General features: G+C 47.0%; 1 protein-coding gene across 3 annotated transcripts; it reads right to left on the bottom strand.

Moving 5' to 3' along the window:
- Positions 1-96: 96 nt before the first annotated feature.
- Positions 97-24,030, bottom strand: LOC107310754 (abhydrolase domain containing 12, lysophospholipase). 3 transcript variants are annotated; one of them, XM_085542448.1, is made up of 13 exons: positions 23,299-24,030; positions 12,875-12,999; positions 11,589-11,694; positions 10,416-10,535; positions 8,521-8,551; positions 7,129-7,174; positions 5,755-5,884; positions 4,775-4,812; positions 4,603-4,682; positions 3,826-3,908; positions 2,913-2,991; positions 2,520-2,647; positions 97-2,034 (listed from the first exon to the last, which is right to left on the bottom strand). In XM_085542448.1, the coding sequence occupies exons 1-13, from the start codon at positions 23,349-23,351 to the stop codon at positions 1,995-1,997; spliced, it is 1,059 nt and encodes a 352-aa protein (XP_085398574.1). In that variant the 5' UTR covers positions 23,352-24,030; the 3' UTR covers positions 97-1,994. The 3 variants fall into 3 exon arrangements, with proteins under 3 accessions (XP_085398574.1, XP_015712182.1, XP_085398575.1); XM_015856696.2 differs by lacking the exon at positions 23,299-24,030 and adding an exon at positions 22,737-22,978; XM_085542449.1 differs by lacking the exon at positions 23,299-24,030 and adding an exon at positions 17,662-17,723.
- Positions 24,031-24,074: the final 44 nt, after the last annotated feature.

Below are 24,074 nucleotides of genomic sequence, written 5' to 3'. Positions count from 1 at the left end.
GCAGAGGCTCAATTTCACAGTCAGACCCCCAAACCCCTCATATCTGCCCTCCAATCATTCCACATGTTTTGGTAAGAAAAACAAACTACCCCAGAATGAGCAGGTGAAGCAAGTTGCTGAAATGGTCAGCAATCAACGCCTTTATTAAAACTACACCACTTTGAGATTAACATTTCAGGTCTAATTTCCAAGCATATCACTGGCCTCTGAACAAGGATGGAGGTGCTGGGATCACCAACATCCCAGGGCAGCCCAAGTCCAGCAGCAGCGTTAGCTGGAATGTACGGGTCCCTCTCTACAGAGCCAAGTAAGTGTTCCTCTTGTCAGTGCAATAAATACAAGTGCATTAAACATAATTTAAGTGGCACAGTTAGCTTATGAGTATCATGGGTCAGAAACTTCAGGAATAACCACGTTAGAGCAGAAGAGTCTCAGTACAAGAACAAGCTACTGTCTGCTTTGCAACTAGTATGAGCCTGCAGGTATAACCTGGATGCATGCCGAGCAGTTTCTACTACGCTGTACAACCCTGAATGGACCCTTCTCAGGCAGCACAATCTGCTTCTGAGCGCTCACGTCTCACCTACAGCACCTGGAATTGGCTGCAGCCTGACAGTGACCCAGAGGGAAGCCACCAAGCCTGCAGATGACCCTCTCCCCTCTCAGTGTAGCAGCAGCATAAAAGAGGCCCTGTTGGAGCCTGAAACAGGGTAAGGACGTCCCCTGTGGATCAGGGCTCATTTCCACTTCTCTTTCCACCCACAGCACTGAGATGGGCTGAGAAAGCAGCTGCTGGAATTGCCTGTGGTGCCCAGAATGCAGAAGGCAGGTGGAGGGAGAGAGGGGGAGGGAACCCAGCCTTGTTTTTGCATCAAGAACTACATATCGTAGCACTGCCCGCCCTTAACTACAGAGGAACAGCAGCACCACCAGGTCCTGGAAAACTTGATCAAAGGAATTAAAAAGGAAATAGGGGAAAATTAAAAGATAAAAAAGTCCTTCCTCCCAAAGCAAGCAAGCATCTGTCCGGGTAGGTACAGGGAGCACATCAGAACACATCCACTCCCACCCCCTGGACCCACATTCTTGGAAGAGGAAAGTCAGGCAAAATAACCTCATGCTTTCCAGTTTAATGCCCAAAGTTTGTAGTTTATCTACAGCAACCACTTCAATGCTATTAAAAAGTGCACGTGAGGAAGGGGAGGAGCTGCGCTGAGGAGAGTAGAGATGGGAGCAGAAGTGTTCAGGAAAAGAAAGAAAGCATAAGATAAGATAAAAGGGCACTAATCTTTTCTGTTAAGTAGATGCTTATAAAGAGGAGGGAAAAAAAAGCTTTCACTTGAATTATGAAACGTGTGTGATTTGCCCAATGCTTGCAACACAATGCGACTGCAGAGCTAAATAAAACACCTCTCACCACCCGGATGGTCAGTGGATTTGGAACTACAGCTACTCAGCAAAAAGGGAAAGCAAAACATGTACTTCCTAGAAAGAAAACACCTCAAACTCAAGCAAGACAACTGTGGTATGGAGATGCTGCTAAAGCTGTTTGCCAACAAAGACGTGTCTGCATGATCCAAAAGCCAGCAGCAGCATTTAGAAGTGAAAGAAACACCCTTGGTCACGACGCACGTCCAGGGCATGTCTGTCCTCAGCAGCACCACTCAGGACTGGCCAGGCACTGTTGTGCTTCCTTTGTTCACTGTTTGCTACCAGCTCCTGGGTTGCTGTCACTCCCTCCATCCATGTCAAATAAAAGAAGCCAACCATATCCTCCTCCTATCATCCAACCATATCCTCCTCCTACCATCACAGGTACCGATGTCGGGAGCTGCAGTTGCCAAGGGTGCACATCAGGACCAGAGTGGGAACTCCTGATCTCCTCTAGTGCCAGGGATGGAAGAATGGCAGACTGACCCACAGGGAGAGGGGAGGAAAATGAGGAGAGAGGAAGGAAAGAAAGGAAAACCTCCGTGCTGCCAAGCAGCCAGTCTTCAGTGATGATGCTCATGTTCAGGTACTCCCAGGAATTCCCTAGGAAAAGAAAGAACACAGCAGTGACTCTCAGCTCTCCTACACTCTGGTAGATGCTGCAGCCCACAAGTCTTCCATTTCCCTGACAAACACCAGGACTCAAGCACTCACAGCTACAGCAAACAGCAGCGAGCTTTGCTTTCACATGTCAGCAACTCCCCCTACAAGAGGTGAATGTTTGCTCTGCAAATGGCCCCTGCAGCTGAGATGAGACAGGGAATAGCACTCTTTCTTTAAACCCTCCCACAATAAGGTTTAACTTATTCTGCAGAGATACAGAACTCTGCCTTTGTGCTCAGCCAGCACCAGTGTCTCAGCCACTCTGGAGGACAAAAGGGCTTTCATAAAAGCTGCCTTATTCAGACACCTGCTGAATATGCATCTCTCCCAGGGTGTGTGTCACAGTGCTGATCCAGAGCCCAAAGCACCACTGCTCCCAACCCCCTCCCAAAGCTAGAAGAGACCCCAGTTAGCTGGGCTGTTACCGCAGTATTCGAGGTAGCTCTGGACTCCTGTAGATGTACTTGTGCCGATAGCCGAGGTCTGTGTGGAATGGGACAAACTGCACCTTGTAGTCTCGGAAACTCCGCGACGTCGCAGCGATGTTGTAAAGCTGAGCCCAAGGGGAAGCAGGTGAGGGATGTGTCGTCCTGCAGCAGCCACCCCCGCAAAGCAGCCACCCTTCCAGGGCTGGGTTACAGGCACTGGCTTGACCAGCTTTGCTAGTTCCAGCATGGCTTCACTACTGGTTTACCACCTCCAGCACCACAAAACCCGCAGGCTACACATTTCTGTGCCCATCCTCCTGCTGCCTGTACAAGCTCCCCTGTGTCACTCTGCCCTCACTAGTCCCTTCCATAGGATCACCATGTACATACCTTCTTTCCCAGATGAAACGGTACCACCGGGTCATCCTCAGCGTGAAGGATGAGCAGGGAGCAGGAAATGTACTTCACACTGTAAAGCAGATGACAGTGACACCAGAGCTCAGGCAATCCAAAGCAAGTAGAACGGACATTTTCTTCCCTACCCAAAACTACTTCTAGCACAAAGAGCCCCCTACTGCTGTCAGACAAAGTGAGTTTAAACTAGAGCACACAACCACCTGCAAGGCTTCAGTACAGCACAGTGTTGGAAGTGTGGGCTGACCCTCAGCAGGCTCCCGGCACTCTAACGCCAACACACTTGGATATACAAGGAAACCGTAGTGGCAAATGTGTTCTGTGAGTCATTACCCACAGTTCAGACCTTGGAAGTGCCATAATATGGGCACCATTGATTTAATCTACAGAAAGCTTGCTAATAAAAACACAACCTATTTGCTGCTTAGATTGAAGCAGCTCACCTCTCTGCAAAGCACCATCCCCAAGGTCTGGTTTGCTTTCAGTACTGGAAACCAAACTGCTGAATGCTCCTAAATGAAAGGCTCAGTGAAAGCAAAAATTACTATGCAGAGTGGCTGATGCAAACGCACCCCACAGAAATCACACCAAACCTTCAATGTCCTGGTGCTGCAGCTTAGTATGGGATGCACACTTGAAAAGCAGAAATCACAAGGATCCAATCAGCATGTCCCTGGGTAGTCTCTGTGCTCTCTTTTGCATCTCTCCTCATTAAGACCAATTAAAAGGAAAGCTTCATAGTGCATTCATGGCTGGAAGAGCAACTGAAATCCCTTCAGCAAGTACAAGGCTTGGACAAAAGAAGAGCAGAGTGCAGCCTGCTCTCTGATGCTCGCCCTGGCTCACTGCAGCAAGAGCTGAAACCCCTAAAACCAGTAAACGCACTCACTTCTCATCATTTGCAAATTTAATTCCACTTGTCGTGATGGGGTCAAGGAAGAACCAGTCAAACCCTGGGAAATATCTGTAGATCTGAAAGAAAAAGTTTGCATTAGTGGGAGGAAGCAGCCATATGGACAGTAACAGGGCAGGCCATCACCATCCCTGTAAGATCTCCTGGCTGTTGGCTGTGTTCTCAGAAGTGAGAGCTAATTTCTACTAGCACCATTTTCCCCCTCCTGTTTCAGGCTTGTCTTATTATCCTGTTCAGGAGCCAGCTCTCGGGGTGCTTACATGGTCAGACTGTGTGTCTGCTCAGTTCCGAGCCTGCTTGCAGCCAGGATGGGTGGGAGAGACAGCTACATCAGGCTGAGCTCCCGTGGGGGTCTGGGCAAGTAAAGGGGCTGCACTGAGTGGGCTGTGAGAAGGAAAGTGCAGCATTGCCATCGCTTTGCTCACAGCCCACAAACTGTCCTCTCACAACAGAGAAGCTTCAGCATGGGGTTGGGGGGGGGCTGCCCACTGCTGAGGGTCAAGTCAATCTTCCCTCTCCCCCTGCATTTACTGCCCTTTTAGATCCCAATTTATTTCCTTCTACCAGGCTCCACACGAGTGGTAGTACTTATTGGACTGGTCTTCTTTGGAGCTGCCTTAAGCAGAAGCCTTTACAAGTGTCAGCAGTAAACATCACTGCTGCCCCACAGAGCCAGCAGGCAGCTGTGTCACTTTGGAAGGTTCGATTCCATGCACACAATTACACATACAGTGGGAGGCACTGTATACTTGCCACAGAAAAGGGATGACTTCGCGCCTCCTCCCGTATGTTGGTGAACGGAGATTCCAGTATCAGCGCTTCAGGGGGTGTTTCTGAAAAGCCAAAGGCAACGTGCTGAAATGCAGCAGCCAAGGCCTGCACCACGGGCAGGACCTGGGCCAGGTGAAGAGCCCAGCAGACTTACCTCTCTCACAAAGGCGCCTCACTAGGTTTGTTGCGACCCTGGAAAGAAGAAGAGTGAGTGTTAATCTGGCACAGACCCTTCACAAAGCACCAGGCTCTGATCTACAGACTGCAAAGGACGTGCAGGGAAGGGGGGGAAGCAGCAATGTAGGCAGAGGGGAACTAAGTGCCCAGCAGCTCCCAGGGTGACACTGCAATGAGTTTCAGCTGGGTCAGTCAAAGCTGTAAGGTGTCCTCCAGGCACCTCCCTAGTGGGACGGAGGTATTTCCAAAGCAGCCTCAAATGGTCTCATCTGGACACAGTTTAAAGTAACTCCTGTGTTTGGTCCTCACAAAATAAAGGGGATAAGAGTCCACGGTTCCTACTGAATATCATCAGCCTCCAGACTGATGATCAGCAGAGGAAATAGGAAAGGAAGCTTAACATGCAGGGAGAGGCATTTGGGACTGCAGACTTCTCACTGTTCATACTTCCCTATGCCAGGCACAACCATGTCAATAACACAGATGGGCAGCAGCGTAACCACGCAGGCATCTACACAAGCATTGATTACAAACAGTGTGTTTGCCAGGAGAGAAGAGAACGTTCTGTAAGGGAAAATGGCACACACACGTGGCTGCTCTTTCAGAATGTCAAATAAGTGCTTTGCTTTGAAAGACAAACGCAGACAGAGGTTTACCACAGGAAGAGATCAGTGCTATCCCACTTTTTTTCCCCTTAATCCAACAGACTCATATTCTAAGTGCCTGCTTTCCAGACTCTCCCTCTGGGCAATGGAAGTTCAGGATCAATTCCTGCATAGTCATTTACTGTAGCCCTTCTCACTCTGCAGAGTGAAAAGAGGAAGCTCCTCTGCAGTAAATATGCCTCAGACTCCAAGCCAAGCCAGCCTGGGGATTATAGCAAACAGCACCTTCAGCCAAGGTCAGTGTTTAATGTTGTTCAGAAGCTGGTAAGTCCCACTGCAACCAGATGCTTACCCTGTGCCCAAGGAGTGTCCCCATATATAGACAGGGTTGTCTCCACTTCTTGCTTTTATCCAGTCAAAGACATGAAGGGCATCGTAGGTCATTCCCCTCTCCGACGGGCTGCCTATTGAATCACCCCAGCCTGAAACACAAGGTGTCCCTGTTCAGAAAGGCATGAACTGCACCACAAAGCTCATCCCACACAGCCCACCTGCAAAGGTGTGGGACAGGAACAGTTCCTGCTTATCTCACTGCACACCTTTACAATCTGGGTTACAAGCCCCGATTGATCAGCAGTCACTGAAAGAACGTAACTGCTGTAACTGCTGGCTGCCATGCAGTTCAGTCAATAACAAAATCAACAGCTGGATCTCAAACATTGCCACACTGTGCAATCTGCTATATACTATTGCATCTGCTATAACCCAGCTCGCAAACCTCAGCTACCTTTACACACACATCACCAATCTGTAAGTGTAGTCTCTGGTAGAGTAAGAACTGGACCCTTGTGATCTGAGCACAGACACGTTCCACAAAGCTGCTGAGATGTCAGCTTGTCCATCCTGTTCAATCAATGCCCTCCAGCAATTTTCCACTCTCGTGATTGCTTTGGCTCCATCCCTGTTAGAGCACATCTACAAATCCTACGCTGAGCAGGAAACATGCCACATCCCTTTCGATACCTAATAAGCAGCCAGGGAAGCAGCTGCCAGGAGGACTGAAATACAGGGCAAGCTCCTAACACACCTCTCTCAGATGTCTTGATAAAATGGCAATGGGCAATTTTCCTTACCACTCACTGCTGGCATTGCAGTGCTGCCATGGTCTGGACACTACGAATGGAAACAGCAGCAGATGCTTGATCTTGAGTATGCTTTAATTCTTGTGCATTTTATTACTTCTGCTCTCCAAATCAAAGAGCCCCATGCACAAGGAGCCAGAGTCCCAAGCTGGACATTAGGAAGCAGGGCCTGAGGCTCCACCAAAGCTGCTGCCTAGCAATGCAGTTGCGCTCATTGTTTGTGTTATGCACAGAAAGATCCCACGTGCCAAGCAGGGAATGAGATCACTGCCTCTTCTCACAATGCTCACAGACTGGGGACCCTCAGATATAAAAGCAATAGAAAAGATGAATTGTTTCTGGTGGATCTTTTCAGGAGAGAAAAAAAAGAGGGGAGGGGGAAGAACTCAAAACTGCATTTCTGGAAGCTCCCTGGATATCACTGGAAGAAAACAAGAACCACGCAGTAACTACATCTAATTAGCTGACAGGAAGCCTTTAGAAAATGAGTTTCCCCAAAATTAAAATAAACAAGCAGCAACCACTTTGTTGCTTAAGAAAGAAACAGCTACAAGTGTTTCATATAGTAACAGATGCCCACATACCTCGATAATCAAACGTGACCACGTGGTACCCAAGGGAGCTGAGGACCTGGAAGGGAGAGAAACAAACTCATCACAGAAGCAGTCACAGCAGCCATGCTCCAACCTCAGGCCAAGGATGCAGGGGTACAGGGATCTACTTCACAATGTTATCAACCCAACAAGGCAAAGGGGTTACTCTGCCTGTTTCCTCTACAACACCCTTCAGGTTATGCAGTGAAACAGTACAACAGCTTCATTCAAAGTGCTATTCAAACTTGTGCTCAGCAGCACAGGCTGATTCCCAGGAAAACAACCAAGCAGATCACCTACATGACAGCCTGCTCAGCTGTCGTCATGTGCCGACCTCCAGACACTTAAGCACAAGCTTTTATCTCAGAAGAAACAGCACCTGTTTCCATGACGCTCCTGAATGACATTTTCCAAGCGACCTGAATTAAAAAGACCTTATTGCAGGGGACCTTGCATAAGGAGATGCATTGCAATAAACCTTTACGAATGCCAACGCTGATACCAGTTAAAGAAATAAGAGCTGAATTCATCTGGAGGGTATAAACTCAATCCTTCTGAAATAAACTAGCAAAAATAGTTACAGCTCTTTTACTTTGTATCAGACCAAGGCACTGAGTGATAGAAAATGACCACAGAGGTCATTAAACAAGGACCCAAAGCAACTAAAGTTGCCTGTTCTCATGTAGCAACACTTGAGATGGTAACATAGATGAACTGTGCCATGGGAAAGGGGGAAACTGGGGCTGAACTGGCTTCTGATTGACAACTCATAAACCAAACGTGTGCACTGGCAATCTAGAAAACTCTTCATTGCAACAAATGGCTCCGTGACTAGGCAAGCTCCAGCTCTGAGAGCCCAACCAACACGGAAGTTTATGCTGGCTCAGCCCAACATTTCAGCACTTACAAGACCAAAAGTCACCTTGAAAGGCTGAGGAATATGAGCTGGCCTCAAACTTTGTGTACCCTCCCATCACTTGGAGAGATGTGGTACCATATTGGCGAGCATACAGAGACTGGTACCATATGAAACAATGCTCTACCATGGTACCTGTAGTCAGAATACTGCTATAGTCAATCAAATTACAGCTATGGTTAAATAAAGCTTTATTTTACCTGTAAACTGTGTTGTGAAAGTATTATTGACAAAGCTCAATTGGAGTTGACAGGTACCAGAAGGTAGAAGACCTTTCAAATATCTTTAATGTGGAAAAATGTGCTCATTGCTTACAGACCCCTCATCCCATACATACTTCATATCTGGAGAATACAGGGAGCCCTCAGCTATCTGCCTGTTGGCAGTGGGCTGTAATGAGCAGTCTCCAAGTCTGTGCATGTCTCATTGTGCTCATACAATCATGTAGACAACATGCAGCCACTTACCTTATAAAGCTCCACACGGTGATCCCCTCCTCTGGCAAAAGTGATTCACATAGAAGAATTAAAGAAATAAAATAAAAAGAAGTCAATATTTTGGCTTCCAGAGACAGATTCTTCCCATTGCCTCAGGACTTCAGCTAAACATGAACACAACAGCAGAAGCAGCACTATAACTGCTTTGTAGAGGCCTTCCAGAAGGCACCAAGGCTTTCTTGAGCTATGCAGGCAGCTTCTCCCTTTAAATCTATTCTGGTGTCAGAGAAACTTTTCAACCCTCCAACCTGCCTGCAATGCATCAAGCCAACCTGCCCCTGCTGGCTTCAACCCAGCTGTTCAATCTGCTCTGATCCCAACAGACCTTACCATGTTAACCCAAGCTGCTGGCCCTTGGATCTTCTCACCTGGCTCCAAGCACAGAGACCCAGTGCCTTTCCACTCAGTCCTCAACGTGCAATGCAGGCATTTCTCCAAGGGCATCAAGTGAACTAAATGATTTTGCCTCAGCTCTAGAGCACTCAGCCAAAGCAGAAAGCAAAGGCAGAGCCTTTTACTTATGGTTAATGCAGCCTGCATCAATAAAGCAGCCCTTTTGCAAGACTGACGTATATTAAAGCAGGAACGGCAAAGCTGATACAACTCCAGCTTCCTCCAGTAGACAGAGTAAAGCTAAATGTGAAATATGCAATCAGTCCATAGCTCAGCACTTTATCTCAGTAACACCTGAGGGAGCCAAGTAAACCTGATCAATAGGCACATACATAACACAGATACTGGTCCTAAATTACCACCATTACGCTGCAGAACAGCTCCCATTAGTATCATTTGCTACACACTATAAAGACAAGGGAACAAGCTAAGCAGAATTTGAAAAATAAGGCAACAATCTGATTAAACTTTTAATACATCAGCACAAGGAGACAAGGTCAGTTTCTAAAGTCCTATCTGCACATGCATTTGTATTGTGCCATACTGCTCACAGCAGGCAGTTTCCACACTTTGCCTTATGCAAAAAAGGAATTATGCTGATGTAAGATTTTAGGGGAAGAAGGACAAAGTTCCACAATGCGAGGGCCACCAAGTCTGCACAGCCATCACAGTTAAGCAGAACTGTATTTCTGTAATGCTTCTGCTTTGGTTGAGCATCTACAAGCACACATCAGCATCAAAAGAACACGTACTCTGAACTCCAAAAGGGGCCAATACTCTTTGAAAATGATATGTTAATAAAGAAGACAGTCGTGTACTATTAACTGAACTGAAGTGCTGCATCATAGAGATATGGGGCAGGAAAAACATGGTACTAAGAACTACCCAGCAAGTTTCCTACTGCGCTAATGGCTTTTAGCACCATGAAACATAGATTGGAGAACCTGACCATGGCTGGTATCTGTGGGCAACTATAGAACTACAAACTTTAAAGATGTTCCAGACCTATACCCTGTATGTATGCAATAATGAAACAAGACCAGCACATCAGCTTCCTCTTTCCATCCGACCTTCCTTCCTCAAAATGCATTAAAATAAGCTCAAGAAAGGAACTAGAAGTTTTATTTAATGCGCTTAAGGCACATATATAGAACTACAAATCCTATCTCATATCTCAATTAAGAAACCATCAGAGTGTCGGTATTGCTCCCTACTTGATCTAGTGCACGTCACAGCCTCCTGGCAGACACGAGATATGAAATAACCACAGTATCATCTATCTCTGATAATGCAACATATCTGTTTTCAGACTGGATGAATAGGAGAGGCTTCATTTCTCAAGACATGCTCTCCTTTAAAGAGAGAAGCACTGAACTGCTTTTAGATCATCATTTTTTTAACGAATGTGTTGATGCTGTGATAAGACAGGGAAGCACCACCCAGAACAAAGTCACTTCTGTTTCATGTCTCACCTTGTTCCCGCATTGCCGTGCAAGTAAAGGATCACAGGATGGCTGGAACCCAAAGCATCTTCAAACCACAGCTGGTCCTTCCCTCGGGCATTCTTCCATAAGGCTGCAGGGACAGTATGCCTGCATCCGGAAGGAAAAGAAATACATTCCTTGTTGCTAATCAGGCCATCACTGGGGTTATTCCTGCATTTATTTGCTGCTTTTAAAACTTGGGGCCATGCAAGCCACCAAATTCACAGGCAAATTCAAAGTACAACTACTGCACAACCTGCTGTTCCAGAGAAAGAATCTCAGTCCCTCAGCTTTTATGTCACTTGATTACTGCAATTAACAGACTAAATGCATCATAAACAAGATCCACAGCTAGGCCAGTAGACACGCAGAACAAAAGCCCCAGCAGCTGTAGCACCCAGCATTCTGCCTTAAGAATTCTGAGAGCTTACAATGAAATCAGGCTGAAGACTGTTTCAGAACTAGACTGAACAAAACACCTTGCAGTAGCACTAAGGCAAGGCTCCAAACTGTACTGAAGATGCACTTGATAAGCCTCAAGACAAATCACACAGATACTGAATTGCCACCAAAAGCTGGAAGTCCTGTTTTGGTGAAGAAATATAGTGCACTCGTAAAAGGAAACAAAAATCTCAAGGTCGCAATCTAAAATTATTCAGCACATTATGAGGTAGGCCTGTAATCGTTCAAGTGAAGATACAAGCCATTGCTTAACTAGCCTGTCCTGGAACTAAACCAACTGCTGGCAATGCCTTTCACCAAAATTCAGTTAAAGGGAAGGAACCATTTCATGCAGGATACTGCTGTCCTGTTGAATGACAAAACTTCTAAATCCTTGTGGCTGGTCTGAAATGAAGGCACAATCTTTGTAGTAACACAAAGCGTTTGCGAGCCCTTTATGTTTCCACATTGTGAAATTCCTCTGGAAGCACACATTGTCCAGTTCTGTTTCATGCATTACTGATCTGAGTTCAACCAAGCCCCAGATATTTGCATAGTTTTGGACGTGAACTCAGTCACTTGGCAAAGAAAAGCACAGACACCTACAAATCAGAGCAGGCAATGGCTGTCACATGCACAGCAAAATCACTGGATGTGCAGTACTGAGAACAAAAGGAAAGACTACAGCTGCACAACACATAACAAAACACATTTCCTTACCAGACTCCAATGGTTACATCCTCCTCTGGCTGAAGGTAATAATTACAGGTGTGGTTTAAGCCCTGATCTTGTGGTCTTTTCAAGTCAATGAAATATGGGACCCTCACTGAAATAAAAATTAAAACGTCAAAAAAGGGAGAAGAACAGAACATGAAACCTTTTAACTTCTACCTTTATTTCCTTATAGCTTTACCAAGGCACTTGTGTTGGGTTGCGAGGAGAGTGATACACACTGGTCAAATGTGCCAAGCTCTTGCTCTTTTTATGTGGAAGGATGAGCTGAATTACATGTGCAGCTAAAACATGAAGGTGAAAGATAACACATGCAACCATCAAAACAGATAGGAGCAGGATAAAACTAAGAGGTGGGCAAAGACACAGCTGCCTTGAACCACCTCTGCCCAGTCTGCTCTGCCAGCTTCCTGGACACAACAGCCACTCCTGCTGTATCAGTGCAGTGACTTGTTGACTCAGCAAACCTTTTACTGTTTGCAGTAATGCAGTTTACTGACGGAACAACCAGTTTACAACCTCACCTGTGACAAAGAGCATATCCCAAAGTTAATTGGGAATGTGTTACAGGATGGTGTGTGGTTTCACCCTCTATAATTAAAAGTCTAAAGAGGACTGTAGAATCTAAGAACTGCAGGGGCTGGAAAGGACCGCAAGAGATCACTGAGTCCAACCTCCTGCTGAAGGAGGCTGCCTACAATAGGTCACACACATAGGTGGAGGTAAACCAGCTTTTTATACAGGTAGATAACGATAGAACAATGGGGAATGGCTTTAAACTAATAGTGGGGAGATTTTGGTTAAGATGTTAGGGGAAATTTTTTCACTCAGAGGTTGGTGAGGCCCTGGCAGTGCTGCCCAGAGCTGTGGGTGCCCAATCCCTGGAGGAGCCCAAGGCCAGGTTGGATGGAGCCTGGGCAGCCCGAGATGGCTGGGGGCAGCCAGCCCATGGCTGGGGTTGGAACTGGGTGAGCTTTAAGGTCCCTTCCAACCCAGGCTATTCTGTGATTTTATGACAGCTGTTCATTCTCTTGTCCTGTGGCTACTTGAGCTTCTCTGAGAGTCAAGTGAGCTCTCCAGACCCACTGCAGGGTTAGAGACCACTAAGGCCACAGAGAATGCCCTCCAGCTCATAGCCTGGAGAACTCACAGTCTGCAAAGGCTCACATCTTTTACAAGCTGTAAGCTTGCAGAGAGTCACAGCAGAAAAATGAAATATGAAGCCACTCCTTCCTTTTACACTTCACCTCACTTCAGAAGGCTGAGTCACTTACCAAAGTTTAGGAAGACCAGCTTCGCCTGAATAGCAGGGCAAAGTTTTACTAGAAATGGAATGGCTATGTACACTCCCAGCAGCCAGATTATCAGCCTCCGCAATCGGAACCATAACCCATGTCGCCTGTGTAAGAAAAGGAGAAAAGAAAGGCCTGAGTGCAGCAGGAATTTATAACACAGTCATAATGATCTGTGTGCTTAGTGAATTTGAAAACCAGTTCACTTATTCTTTAAACAAAAGCAACTTGAAGGAGTTTACGGAGCCTCAGCAGGTTGAGAAAAGCAGAAACCACCAGCCATCAGCTGATGTGACACCCTAGAGAAACAGAACAGAAACTCCCCTCCAAAATAGATTATGACAGAGCTTTTTTCTGCTGATTTTACAGCTTACAACATCCCTAGAAAAGCACATCACACGTCTGTCTGCAAAGAGAAGCCTGGCCGTGCTTACCATTTTAAGCACTACCAGCATGGCTGTCTTTCAGTTAGACTTCATGTATTTTGAAGAACTATTTGTAATGAGACTGCCTAATACCTGACTGCTAATGTTACACATCATCTCCTGTGCAGACTGAAGCAGAATCCTGCCTTGCTCAGCTAGAAGGGCTCATACCTCCCAACGACCTGAAAAGGAAATCTCTAAGCTATAAAACATTATGAGATTTCTGCTCTATGGCATTTACTCTCTATGAGTCCAGACTGAGCCTCCCAATACCTCATTTCTCTTTTCTCCTAAGCATTGAGATTGTGAGGAGCAAGCTGCTTTAAGAAAAACATGGAACCAACAGATCACAGACCAGAAGGAAAGCAATTTTTCCACAAAATACTCTTTACCATCTAAGAATTCATACATCCATACAGGAATATGTGTGGTGTGCATGCACAAAGTCGCACTTGTCATGGTTTAGTTAACTGACATGTTATGGGAAGAAACAATCATGACTCAATTGTGACTGCATGCGGTCCAGAACTAAAATGTATTCACATCCTTCAGGCAACAGGACTTCTTGGCTCTCCAGCTGAGTGCTGAGCAGGAAGCACACTGCACACCAGTGAACAATCAGCATTGCTATCAGCAGCTCCTGCCAGCAGCCCAAGGCAGAGATCAATTCTTCCAGCAGCTCTGAAATTATTATTTCCCACTTGGCTGTTGCAGGAGGTGACATGCTGAACTTGCTCCATAGCAGTGCCAGAAGGGCTTGAACGCTGTCAGTTACTTGAAACAACCTGCACATCATCTCCTCTTGCCAGGGGACTAACTGTATAGGCATCTGCCATCCAGGTGGGTGCACCTTTCCTGACAAGGCAAAGCAACAACCATTTCCAAAAGGGGAAAAGAAAATACAAACCCAAACATTTGAAGACATCAAGACCCACACATGAGCTAGAATCAGGAAAGGAAACTGCTGAAGAATACACCGAGGAACGCCATCAGAGCAAAGGGATGGGTTTTATTTCCTCTTTTTCTCTGTAGGAGACTGAAGGAGCATCTTTCCTTTAGCTCTGGTGCCCTATGCCAAATGCTAATAGGTAATGTGACATTTACACCTCATCACCAGGGAGATGTCTACTTAAAATGCAACCAGGACAAAGCCTCAATCCATCAACAAACAGCTTTGCTTCCACGGATAAATCCCAGACAATGGACTGCAGCACAGACACGGTAAAATTCTCTGCTAAATACCTAGTGAGTAATTTACCTAAATTAAACTGCTTTTGCCCTGCAGAAAAGCTATTACAAGAAATAAATGCCCTTCACGCTGAGCTTTTCGAGTGCTCAGGAGAAAGCAGCAGCGACACACTTAGCACCACTTTACCACAAAGGTACATCGGTCTTAGGGGCTTACTTGGAAAACACAAGTGAGTTAGAGAATAAGCAGCTCCAACCTAAAGGCATTTAAGAATATATATGGCTGAGGGCCCCGGGTTTGCTCAGCCCAGAGGCTGAGGGGAGGCCTCACAGCCTGCTGCTTAGGCACTAACCTGCCATGGAAGAACAGCCACCAAAGCTGTTACAACACCAAAGTTGATTACAACATCCACCTGGATACCTTGTTTCAAGAAGAAAGGAGTAGATGCTCCTGTTACCTCGAGTATGTAGCAAACAATGACTAATTATACCCTAGGCAATCAAATCACTTGACACTTGGGACAGAAAAGCAGGCCTGGGGACTGGGTTTTAAGGTTGTTTACTTGCTCTGAACGCATCTGGTGCAACAGCAGCTTTGTTTGCACCATGGGATAAATCATTCCAGGATAAACCGTGCTTTCTCCAGAGCTCCCCAGCAATGCTGCTGATACTCATCAAATCCAAAGTCACCCACGCTAGATTTTAGTTGAGCTCGGCATTGAGATATTATCTGCAGGGCGAGTACACTCCCTCGGCAGTGTTTACTGAATGCTTAAGGTTTCTCCTCATTTTACAGCTAACAGCTGTTCTGTATTAAAGGCACAAGCCTCTCACTAGTCCGTGTGCTGGGGAACATGAGGCTGTGTGTAAATGTAAGAGGGAAAAGCAGCACAAACAAGAGAAGCTTAAACAGCACCGGGAGTGTAAAACAGGAGCCTTAGAGCAGCTGAGTGGGCTTTCACTGGAGCAGTGCTTTCATTTTCTCTCTCAAATTCTCCACAAGGAAGAGGAGTATTGAGGTGGAAAAGCAAAGGGCCAAAAAGCAAAGTGCAAAAGCAAAAATCAATTCAGACCCATAGAACTCCACCAGGTACTCAGCTGCTCTTGAACACAAAGCTGCTGGGCTGCTGAATGCATATCTTCATTGAAAAAGCACACAGTGCAGCCAAGCCAGCTCCCCTACCACCACTTACACTTGTTAACGCACTGTAAATCTGCCAGAGCAGCATGCGTGTAAACTTTGCAGTAACAGCAAGAATCTATAGGTTCTGACTTTGTTCCTAGGGATATTCACGTTTGAACAGGTCCATTCTTGCAAGTTGTGAATGTGAGGTCTTCACACAGTGATTTTTGGGAAGCAGCCACCAGCCTCACTGCCTGAATTTACCACTCCTGGCAGGCTTTGTGGCTCCGGCTCTTTTAAGGCATTGCAAGCAGTCTCATCTGTCTGTCTACAGCACTAGACTTTTTCCTTCTAAATGCATGAAGATGGTCATTTTACATTGGTCCACCTGAGGCAGAACTCTGCTTTTGCTGGCAGAGATCTGATGACCTGGAGGCCTGAAGGAAAAAAATGCTTGTGTATTAGCAGCCATACTGCCACCTTTTACATGCAGAACACATCACTAGTAAAACATTTGGATTACAATGAACCAACAGTTCCCTATTAGAGGCATGCAAGCAAACAAGAGCATTAACCAGTGCCAAAACATTACATACACTGGCCATCAGCTGATGGCTGTCACATTTAACTGGCACACACAGCACCCTCTCTAACTGACCTGCTTAAAAAAGGGAGGAGGCTCAGCGAACAATGCACCCACATGAGGAGACAGCCGTGATTAAAGAACAGATGCAAGAAGAGATACAGAGCTGCTGTCAGCCCCGACCTACCTTGAACAGCAGGTTACTTTGCATACAGCCAGGAATATTAATTCACTCCTGCTTTTATCTGTGCTTCAGTCAAGTATTTTGGCTGCAGGTGTCAGCTGGTGGAGGAAGCAACTCCAGAACCACAGGACTTGAAAAATGAAGCTGACAACTGAAACTGGAGCTTTTGCTGAAGTTCTGAAGAGCAACACCACAAAACAAGGAAAGCAGAAAGCAGCTGTCGGCATTTCTACTTAACTGTGTGGGAAGTGAATGTTTTGCAGCACTGCACTTCAATCAGCCACAAGCTTAAAGAATACGTGGTCCCTGCTCTGATAGTCAAAAGGGGAAAAGAATGCTTTAGGGCCTGCACAAAGCTATCGGAAATAGAAAGAAAAGGTTATTCACTGCATTTCTGCTGGATCTGCAGAGGAATAAAGAACTGAGTATTTCCAATGGCTGTGTCCAGTTTGCAATTTTCTTATTCAGCAGCACAAAACTGACATTGTCAGCTCTGCCTCTGCTTCCTAAAGCTGCCTGGAAACCAATCAACACTTTACACCAAGTGAGTTAGAACTGCTGCTAGGGGAGGAATCAGAGCTGGGCTTCACTCTGCAGGGCTCTAAACATCTAGAAATCCACTTAAGTGTCTAGGTGCTTTCCTTCACAGGAGGAAGCCCTGGAAGCTCTGATTCAAGATCCAGTTGCATCACTCTCATGTGCAAAGACTTGTGTCTCAGAGAAGTCACCGCAGGGGAGAAGCCAAATCAGCCTCTAGACAGGATAAATGTACTTGCTGTTCTCCATTCTGAGCCTGCATACAACTCACTGAAAAGTCTTCCAAGCAGTTTTTATCCCCCACACTGAGTTCTTCATTCTGCCCACCACCTGTATAAAGAGACGACACCCCAAACAACCTCATTTCAAGTATCATTCAACAACAATCCCTTCGGCAAGAAGCACTGAGCTGTACTTTCAGCTGCTGCAAACTTGATTTTGGTATCCCCATCCACGTTCAGAACAGAGCAGAAAGCAATAAGTGCAGTCTGAGCCAGCCTCCTTGCTTGCTGTCCTGATGGAGAAGCAGCACACCGCAAGTGAAAGGTAAAGCCCACACTCTAACCCACTGATCAGAGAAGGAGCAGCAACCACTATCGCACACTGCTCCTTGCACAAGGCAGAGAAAGACAAAGATATGAGCTTAAGTGATGTTAAAAGAGGAATCTGCTATTCTGTTATCTGTGCCTCGCAATATTCAGCAAACATTCAGATACGGCGATTACTTACCAAAATAAGTGGAAGTGGCCATTCTGCAAGGGGAAGCTTGCAGCCATGTAATCCTATATGTCAGAAGGTTTTATTTCAGATATTGGTTTTTGCAGTTCTCTCTCAGTGACTGGAAAGTGCTTTGAACAACGTGAGGGCAGCCATGGGACTTACCTCAAATACTTTCAGTTGTTTATTTTTTACAAGTTCAACTTCTTGTCCAACATTTTTTTAAGTGCTCCAGCACTCAGAAAGAGTTATAGTGTTGAAATAAATCTTTATTAAGCAAACAGCTCGATCTGAATAGTAAACACAGATTGCTCCTCCCCACCTCACCCAGTCCTTCCAGCAGTAATTGCCTCCTCACTGCTGTGGCTGATAGACAGAATTACATACCCTGCAGCCTAAGGATCAATCCCAAGAAAGCTTCCTAGATGTCTTGCTGCCTACTGAGCTGGTCTGCAGTACATCTGATACATCCTCTGTTTGCAATGCAAGCCCTTAAAACAGACAAACCACAGCACAACATCAAGAGCTTTGGAGAAATGATTCTACCACTTCCATCAACCAGGCTGTAATCTTGAAAACCTTGCCATGTTTTGCACCCCTCCCCTTTCCAAAGGATAAATCTAATTTCATTAGTATATTTAGCTGTTAAATCTTCATTGAATTGCAAGTTAACTCTTACCATTAAAATTGCACAGGCACCACCTCAGGCTAATGACTTGAAAGTCTCCTAGATCTCCTATTACCCTTATAAAACACCCAAGTACTGTGTTTTAATCTTCTCGTGGTACTGATTCAGTCACGGTCACATTAACATAGTGCTCTCACATTACAGCCTTAGTGAACCTTCCTTGCTTGCACTCACTCACTCTGGATATCAGAAGCCATCCTCTGCTGTAACACCATCAATGTCACCTTTACAGAAGCTACACACCAAGTTTCCACACCCAGGGATCTATAGGGGAATTGCAATAGAAGCGTGTTTACCAACTCCACATCCTGATACGAATGCTAAAATAATGTGACCTGCTTTCGGGCCAGTAAGGATAGGATAAATGAGCTGCAGCCTCCTAAGAGGACATCACCAGGTCTCTCACTCACAGCAGCAGATTCTGGAGAGGATATGATGTCACCATCATTAATTTTCATTAAAACACCACAAGACTGCCTTCAAGAAAAGGAAACACATTACCACATCCTGCAGAAAAATCTATGGACTTGCTGTGATGACCTGGGAATGCATTTGCAGAGAACTAGATTCCCAGCTAGGTAACTACATACCATTTATAGCGTGAAAGCAAGTCATCTTCAGGAACAAGCTTGTCATAAGTAGGCCATTGATCCTCTGTGTAAGAACAGGCTGGAAATAGACGGGAGGGGACTGGAGGAAAAAGGGACATGCAGAGAGAAAAGCTGACAACGGGTGCCTAGGATTTGTGCTGATGTTAAAGCTCAGCTGGTCACCTTACAGCACAGCATCACACCGACTGACAGCCCAGCCTGTGATTATTGGTAGGCCCAAAGGAACTGACAACAGCCACGGTTAATAATTTAGACACAAGCTAAAGAAGAGCAGCTGAACTCAAAGGTCCATATGATGGCAGAATAATGGCACTGCAATCAAATAGAGCGCAAGGAGACCAACACAAAACTCGGTTATAACTCCAGAGCAAAAAAACCAAGTGTGCATGGGCAGAGTTCTTTGAAACATGGGGAACTGGAGAAAACAGTTTTAGCTACCAAGTTCTCAGTCATGGGACAGGCAGACAGATGCGTGGAAGTAATTACACAATGCCATTTTTGACAGATCCAAGCAAAATATTACCATGCTTCCTCTTCAAAGAGGAATTGCAGCAAAATTATTAATAAATTCAAGAGAAAACCATGCAGCAGGTTGGTTTTTTTTACCACCAGATGAGAAACTGTGGTTCAGCTTGTACTTAACGTGGAAAAAAGCACAGCAAGGGACTGGAAGTGGTCACCACTCCTTCCTGCACCTAATCCAGTGGAGGCTGCCCAGCAGGAAGGCGGAGCTGGTGAGAAGGATCTGTAATTGAAAAAACAAGATGCATCTCTTCTCCTTGAAGAGCATTGGCAAGCATCTGAAAGCAGCACTGGGAAAAAAGCCTTAAAGAAGATACTGATGACAACTTACTGGAGAAGGATTAAAAATAATAGACAGAAGAAAGCCAGGCCTAAAGATAGCTAAGAGACAAAAAAAAAGGGACAAAAGAAAAAAAGACAGACATGACCAAGTTTTCTGTCAAGTGGAAAGATGCTGCCACTTAAATCCAAAGAGACAGAGGGAGGCATGGAGCACGTCAGCTACTGGGGCTGTATGGCACCAAGGGTCACTACACATTGCATTCAGCACGCATGGGCACACTCACTGCCCCAGTAAAATACACAGACAGGAGCACGGGCTGCTAAGAGTGGAGATAGCTGAGATGGGCAGCAGGACAGTGGTTCTCCAAAGACACAGCACAGCAAGGCATCGGGTACAGAGCTCCCACACACAGAGTCTGCAGCTTGTCACTGCTTCACAGCACAGGGAGAGAACCAGGTTTCACTAGCAGCAAAATTAACACTTCAGGTCTAGAGTCTGACTACTGATTGGGATTAAAGAGGCACAGATAAGGACTAAGCTACAGGAGAGAAGGGTAATATAACTGCAACCATTTGCCTCCAGGATCAGGGTTCAATAGAAATGAGATAGGAGAATTTGCTTTCACAACAAAGCAACATCTTTGGTTTATCAGGATGCTTTGGAGCCGGTTTGCTTTTCTAACCAGCAGACTGTGTCATTATCAAAGGGAAGATGAAAAACCACATACAGTGAGCTTCGTAACAGCAGAGTGAAACGCAAGCAGCCCCAGTTGCCCTGGACACGGAATCCACAGCCACCAGAAGTGCCAATTTTAACTACTGCATCAATGAGCACATTGCTAGGAATAACTAGTTGCAGCACTAACCCCCAGCGACAGACACTGTGCTACCTGCACCTTCCTGGCATCCTTGCAGATGCAGCTTCACGTCCTAGCAGTTTCTATGAGCTAAGAAGTAAAAGTGATGAAACACACCGACAAACACCACCACAACCAAACACCCATTGTATAAGAGGGCGTAAGGGCTAACAGAACCTTATACCAAGCAGTATGCTGTGACAGCAATACAACTTTGCACATTAAAATGGGAGGTGCAGAAGTTTGTCGACCACTTAACTGGCCATGGTCAGGATACCCTGCCAGCAGAGGTTCATTATGTATTTACTCTCCTCTTATATTTCTCCTTATACCCTTTGCAGTCTGCTGATGAACATGGGACAGCTGCCTGACCACCGTTATCTCTGTGCATCAGACTCCCTTCTGCCTGGACCTCCCATTCCTGCAGGCTCAGATTCACACTTCAGCAGTGCAGTTGTTATCCTGCGGAAAACATAAATGGAGGATATTAGTAGACCCAGCCTGCAAACCACTAGCTGAAGGGTGAAGTAGTCAAAGGAGATCCACTTGAAGTAAGATAACCCGCACTGGTAGAGCAGACAAGAAAAGGCAACAGAAGGATGTAAGCAAGCGATTATTCCTTTTAACATTCTGATTTGTCTGCAAACAAACATCATTTTTGTTATGCTGCACAGGACGGCCCATAGGTTCTCCATGCCCTGAGGCTCTGCTCAGTGCTCAGGTAGCACCACTGCTTCATCAAAGAGCACTTTTAACACTGGAGAAGCCAGCAAACTATCACTTGATAACTTCTGGAAGCAGTGGTAATCTCCTACAGCAGACAGAGCAAGCAGAGCACCCACACGGCCTGATCTGCTGCACAGCCATCACAATGGAGACGCCAACCCAGCGCCATCTGCAATTACCAAAAGCTTGTCCGAACAAGAACTGACAGCATCCCAAAGGTTTACCTGTGGGGCACGAAAACAAACACCATCACCCACAGAGATTAGCAACAACACTTTACGGGCTGTGGCACCACTCACGACACAAAAATCCACGCCATCAGCAGGAAGGTCTCACTGTTAGATGTTGGTTTTGTTTAAGAGAAAGGAAAGATCCTCATGGAGTTCAGCACAGAAGGAGCCGCTCGGGTTTGTTTCCTAGAGCCCTGCCTGCCTTTAGGTCCCATAGGAAGCTGCCCCATTCCTGCAGCGCAGTGATCCGGCTCCAGCTTCCCAAACTGCACGGCCATGAAATATGTTTCACACTTTGGCAACGTGACCAGCGGTACTTCTGGGCTCCGTTCTTCTGAAGCATCTGTCCGACTTCAGACAAGACGTGAAGCCGGCCCTATGTTAAACGCATCTCCTCCCATTGGACATGTACCACTTTGAAGAGAAACACAGCAGCTCTCCCAGCCCAACAGCATCAACACGCAGACAGCACCACAAATCACAGAATCACAGAATGACCCGGGTTGGAAGGGACCTCAAGGATCATGTAGTTCCAACCCCCCTGCCTGGCAGGGCCACCAAACATACACCTTTACTAGATCAGGTTGCCCAGGGCCCCGTCCAACCTGGCCTTGAACACCTCCAAGGACGGGGCATCCACAACCTCCCTGGGCAGCCTGTTCCAGGGCCTAACCACTCTCCTAGTGAAGAACTTCCCCCCAACATCCAACCTAAATCTTCCCTCTTTTAACTTAAAGCCATTTCCCCTAGTCCTGCTATTATCAGCCCTTTCCAAGAGTTTACTCCCCTCCTGGGAGTAAGTTCCCTTCAGGTACTGAAAGGCTGCAATGAGGTCACCCCGCAACCTTCTCTTCTCCAGGCTGAACAAACCCAACTCCCTCAGCCTGTCCTCATAGGGGAGGTGCTCCAGCCCCCTGATCATCTTCCTGTCCCTCCTCTGGACCCTTTCCAAAATCTCCATGTCTTTTTTGTACTGAGGGCTCCACACCTGGACACAGTACAACAGATGGGGCCTCACAAGAGCAGAGTAGAGAGGGAAATGCCGACGCAGCAGCCACAGAACGGCCGCAGTCTGGCGGAGCAGCCGGCCGAGCCCCGCTCCCGGCGGCCGCTGACAGAGCTCGGAGCCGCCCGCCGTCCCCCGCTAACCCGGCCGAGTCGCAGCGCTCACCTGCCGAGCGGTCGCTTCATGCCCGTGTCGGCGGCGGGCAGACGCAGGCTGTGCCTCAGGCTGCAGCCCTTGTCGAGAGGCGCGGGCGCGGCGGCGGCGCGCTCATGCTCCACCGTGACCGACTCGTTGCGCTTCCTCATAGCGGGCGGGGGAGCGGCGACGGCGGACCGGGACGTGTGGGACGACAACGGCGGCTCCGCTCACGGCCGCCGCTCGCCCGGCGCCGCGCTCGCCCCAACCCCAGCCCCGCCCCCGCCAATCTCCGCCTCCGGAGCGGGCCGGGGACAAAGGACACCCGCACCTCGGATGGCCGCCGCCCACTCCGCGCCTCGCCGCCATCTTTACAGCGGGCACAGAGCGCCGCGCCGCCATCTTTACTGAGGGCACAGAGCGGCGCGCCGCCATTTTGTCGGCGGCCTGTGGGAGCTGGGTTTGGGCTTTAGTGCCACATCGTCTATTTAATTCATTATTGATATATTTATTGGATGTGTAGCCCTCTGTACTGCTACTACATGATTTATGGTGTATAAGAGGGACTCTCCTATTTGGGATCAGTACTTACCTACTGTAAGAGCTGAGTGCTTGCATCAGAACATCGCCCACTATGTACAGCATCCATTCCTAATCCCAGATTAACCATTATTATGGTTGAATTCTGGTGGGTTTGTTAGGAATGTGTTAAGGCGAGGGACATACTTGTGTTATAGACCGACTAGGGTGAAACTGCCATCTGTGGCCACCGAACAATTGATCTAAACGGTGTTAAACAGCCCAGGGAACGTGCTGTCACAGGTAGCAACCAGTAGTTCCATGTGGTTCCACAGACAGGATATATTCAGGAAGAACGAGAAAAGCCAGTCAGAGTAAAAGCTGAGAAATAAAGTCTGCGGCAGCATCGGGAACGGGCTGTGTGCTTTATGTAGCGCTCGCCTGTAGATGGCAGCAATCCCACACGGCACTAAAACAGGCTGAAGGGACGTTTTAGAGCTTGGACACTCTAACGTCACCATTGAGAAATCGATGGGGTAAAGGCTCACAGGACTGTGCTAAGTGCACATGAAGGGCAATTATTGTCATCTTCCTGGTCTTGTGCGAGTCCTCTGCCGTGATCCTGCATTGCCTTTGTCTCTAAATTGTTAAGATATGGATATGAAGGCCGGGCTATTATAGAGTTAGTTCTGGATGGTGCCCAGGCACCAGCACCCGCTGGAGGCCGCCCGACGTACTGTTAAGCAGCCGGGCAGAACGGGCCCCGCCGGATCCCAGCCTGGACCCGGCTGGCGTCACCCCTCGCAGCCCGTAGCCCCGCCCGCCGGTGATGGACGGGCCGCTGAGCCA

The sequence above is a fragment of the Coturnix japonica genome, chromosome 3, assembly GCF_054131305.1.
Source record: "Coturnix japonica strain WE chromosome 3, WE-NBRP24, whole genome shotgun sequence".
In the NCBI taxonomy this organism is placed as follows: domain Eukaryota; kingdom Metazoa; phylum Chordata; class Aves; order Galliformes; family Phasianidae; genus Coturnix; species Coturnix japonica.
Note: the sequence above shows the minus strand (reverse complement) of the source record. Positions and strands in the feature narration are given on the sequence as shown.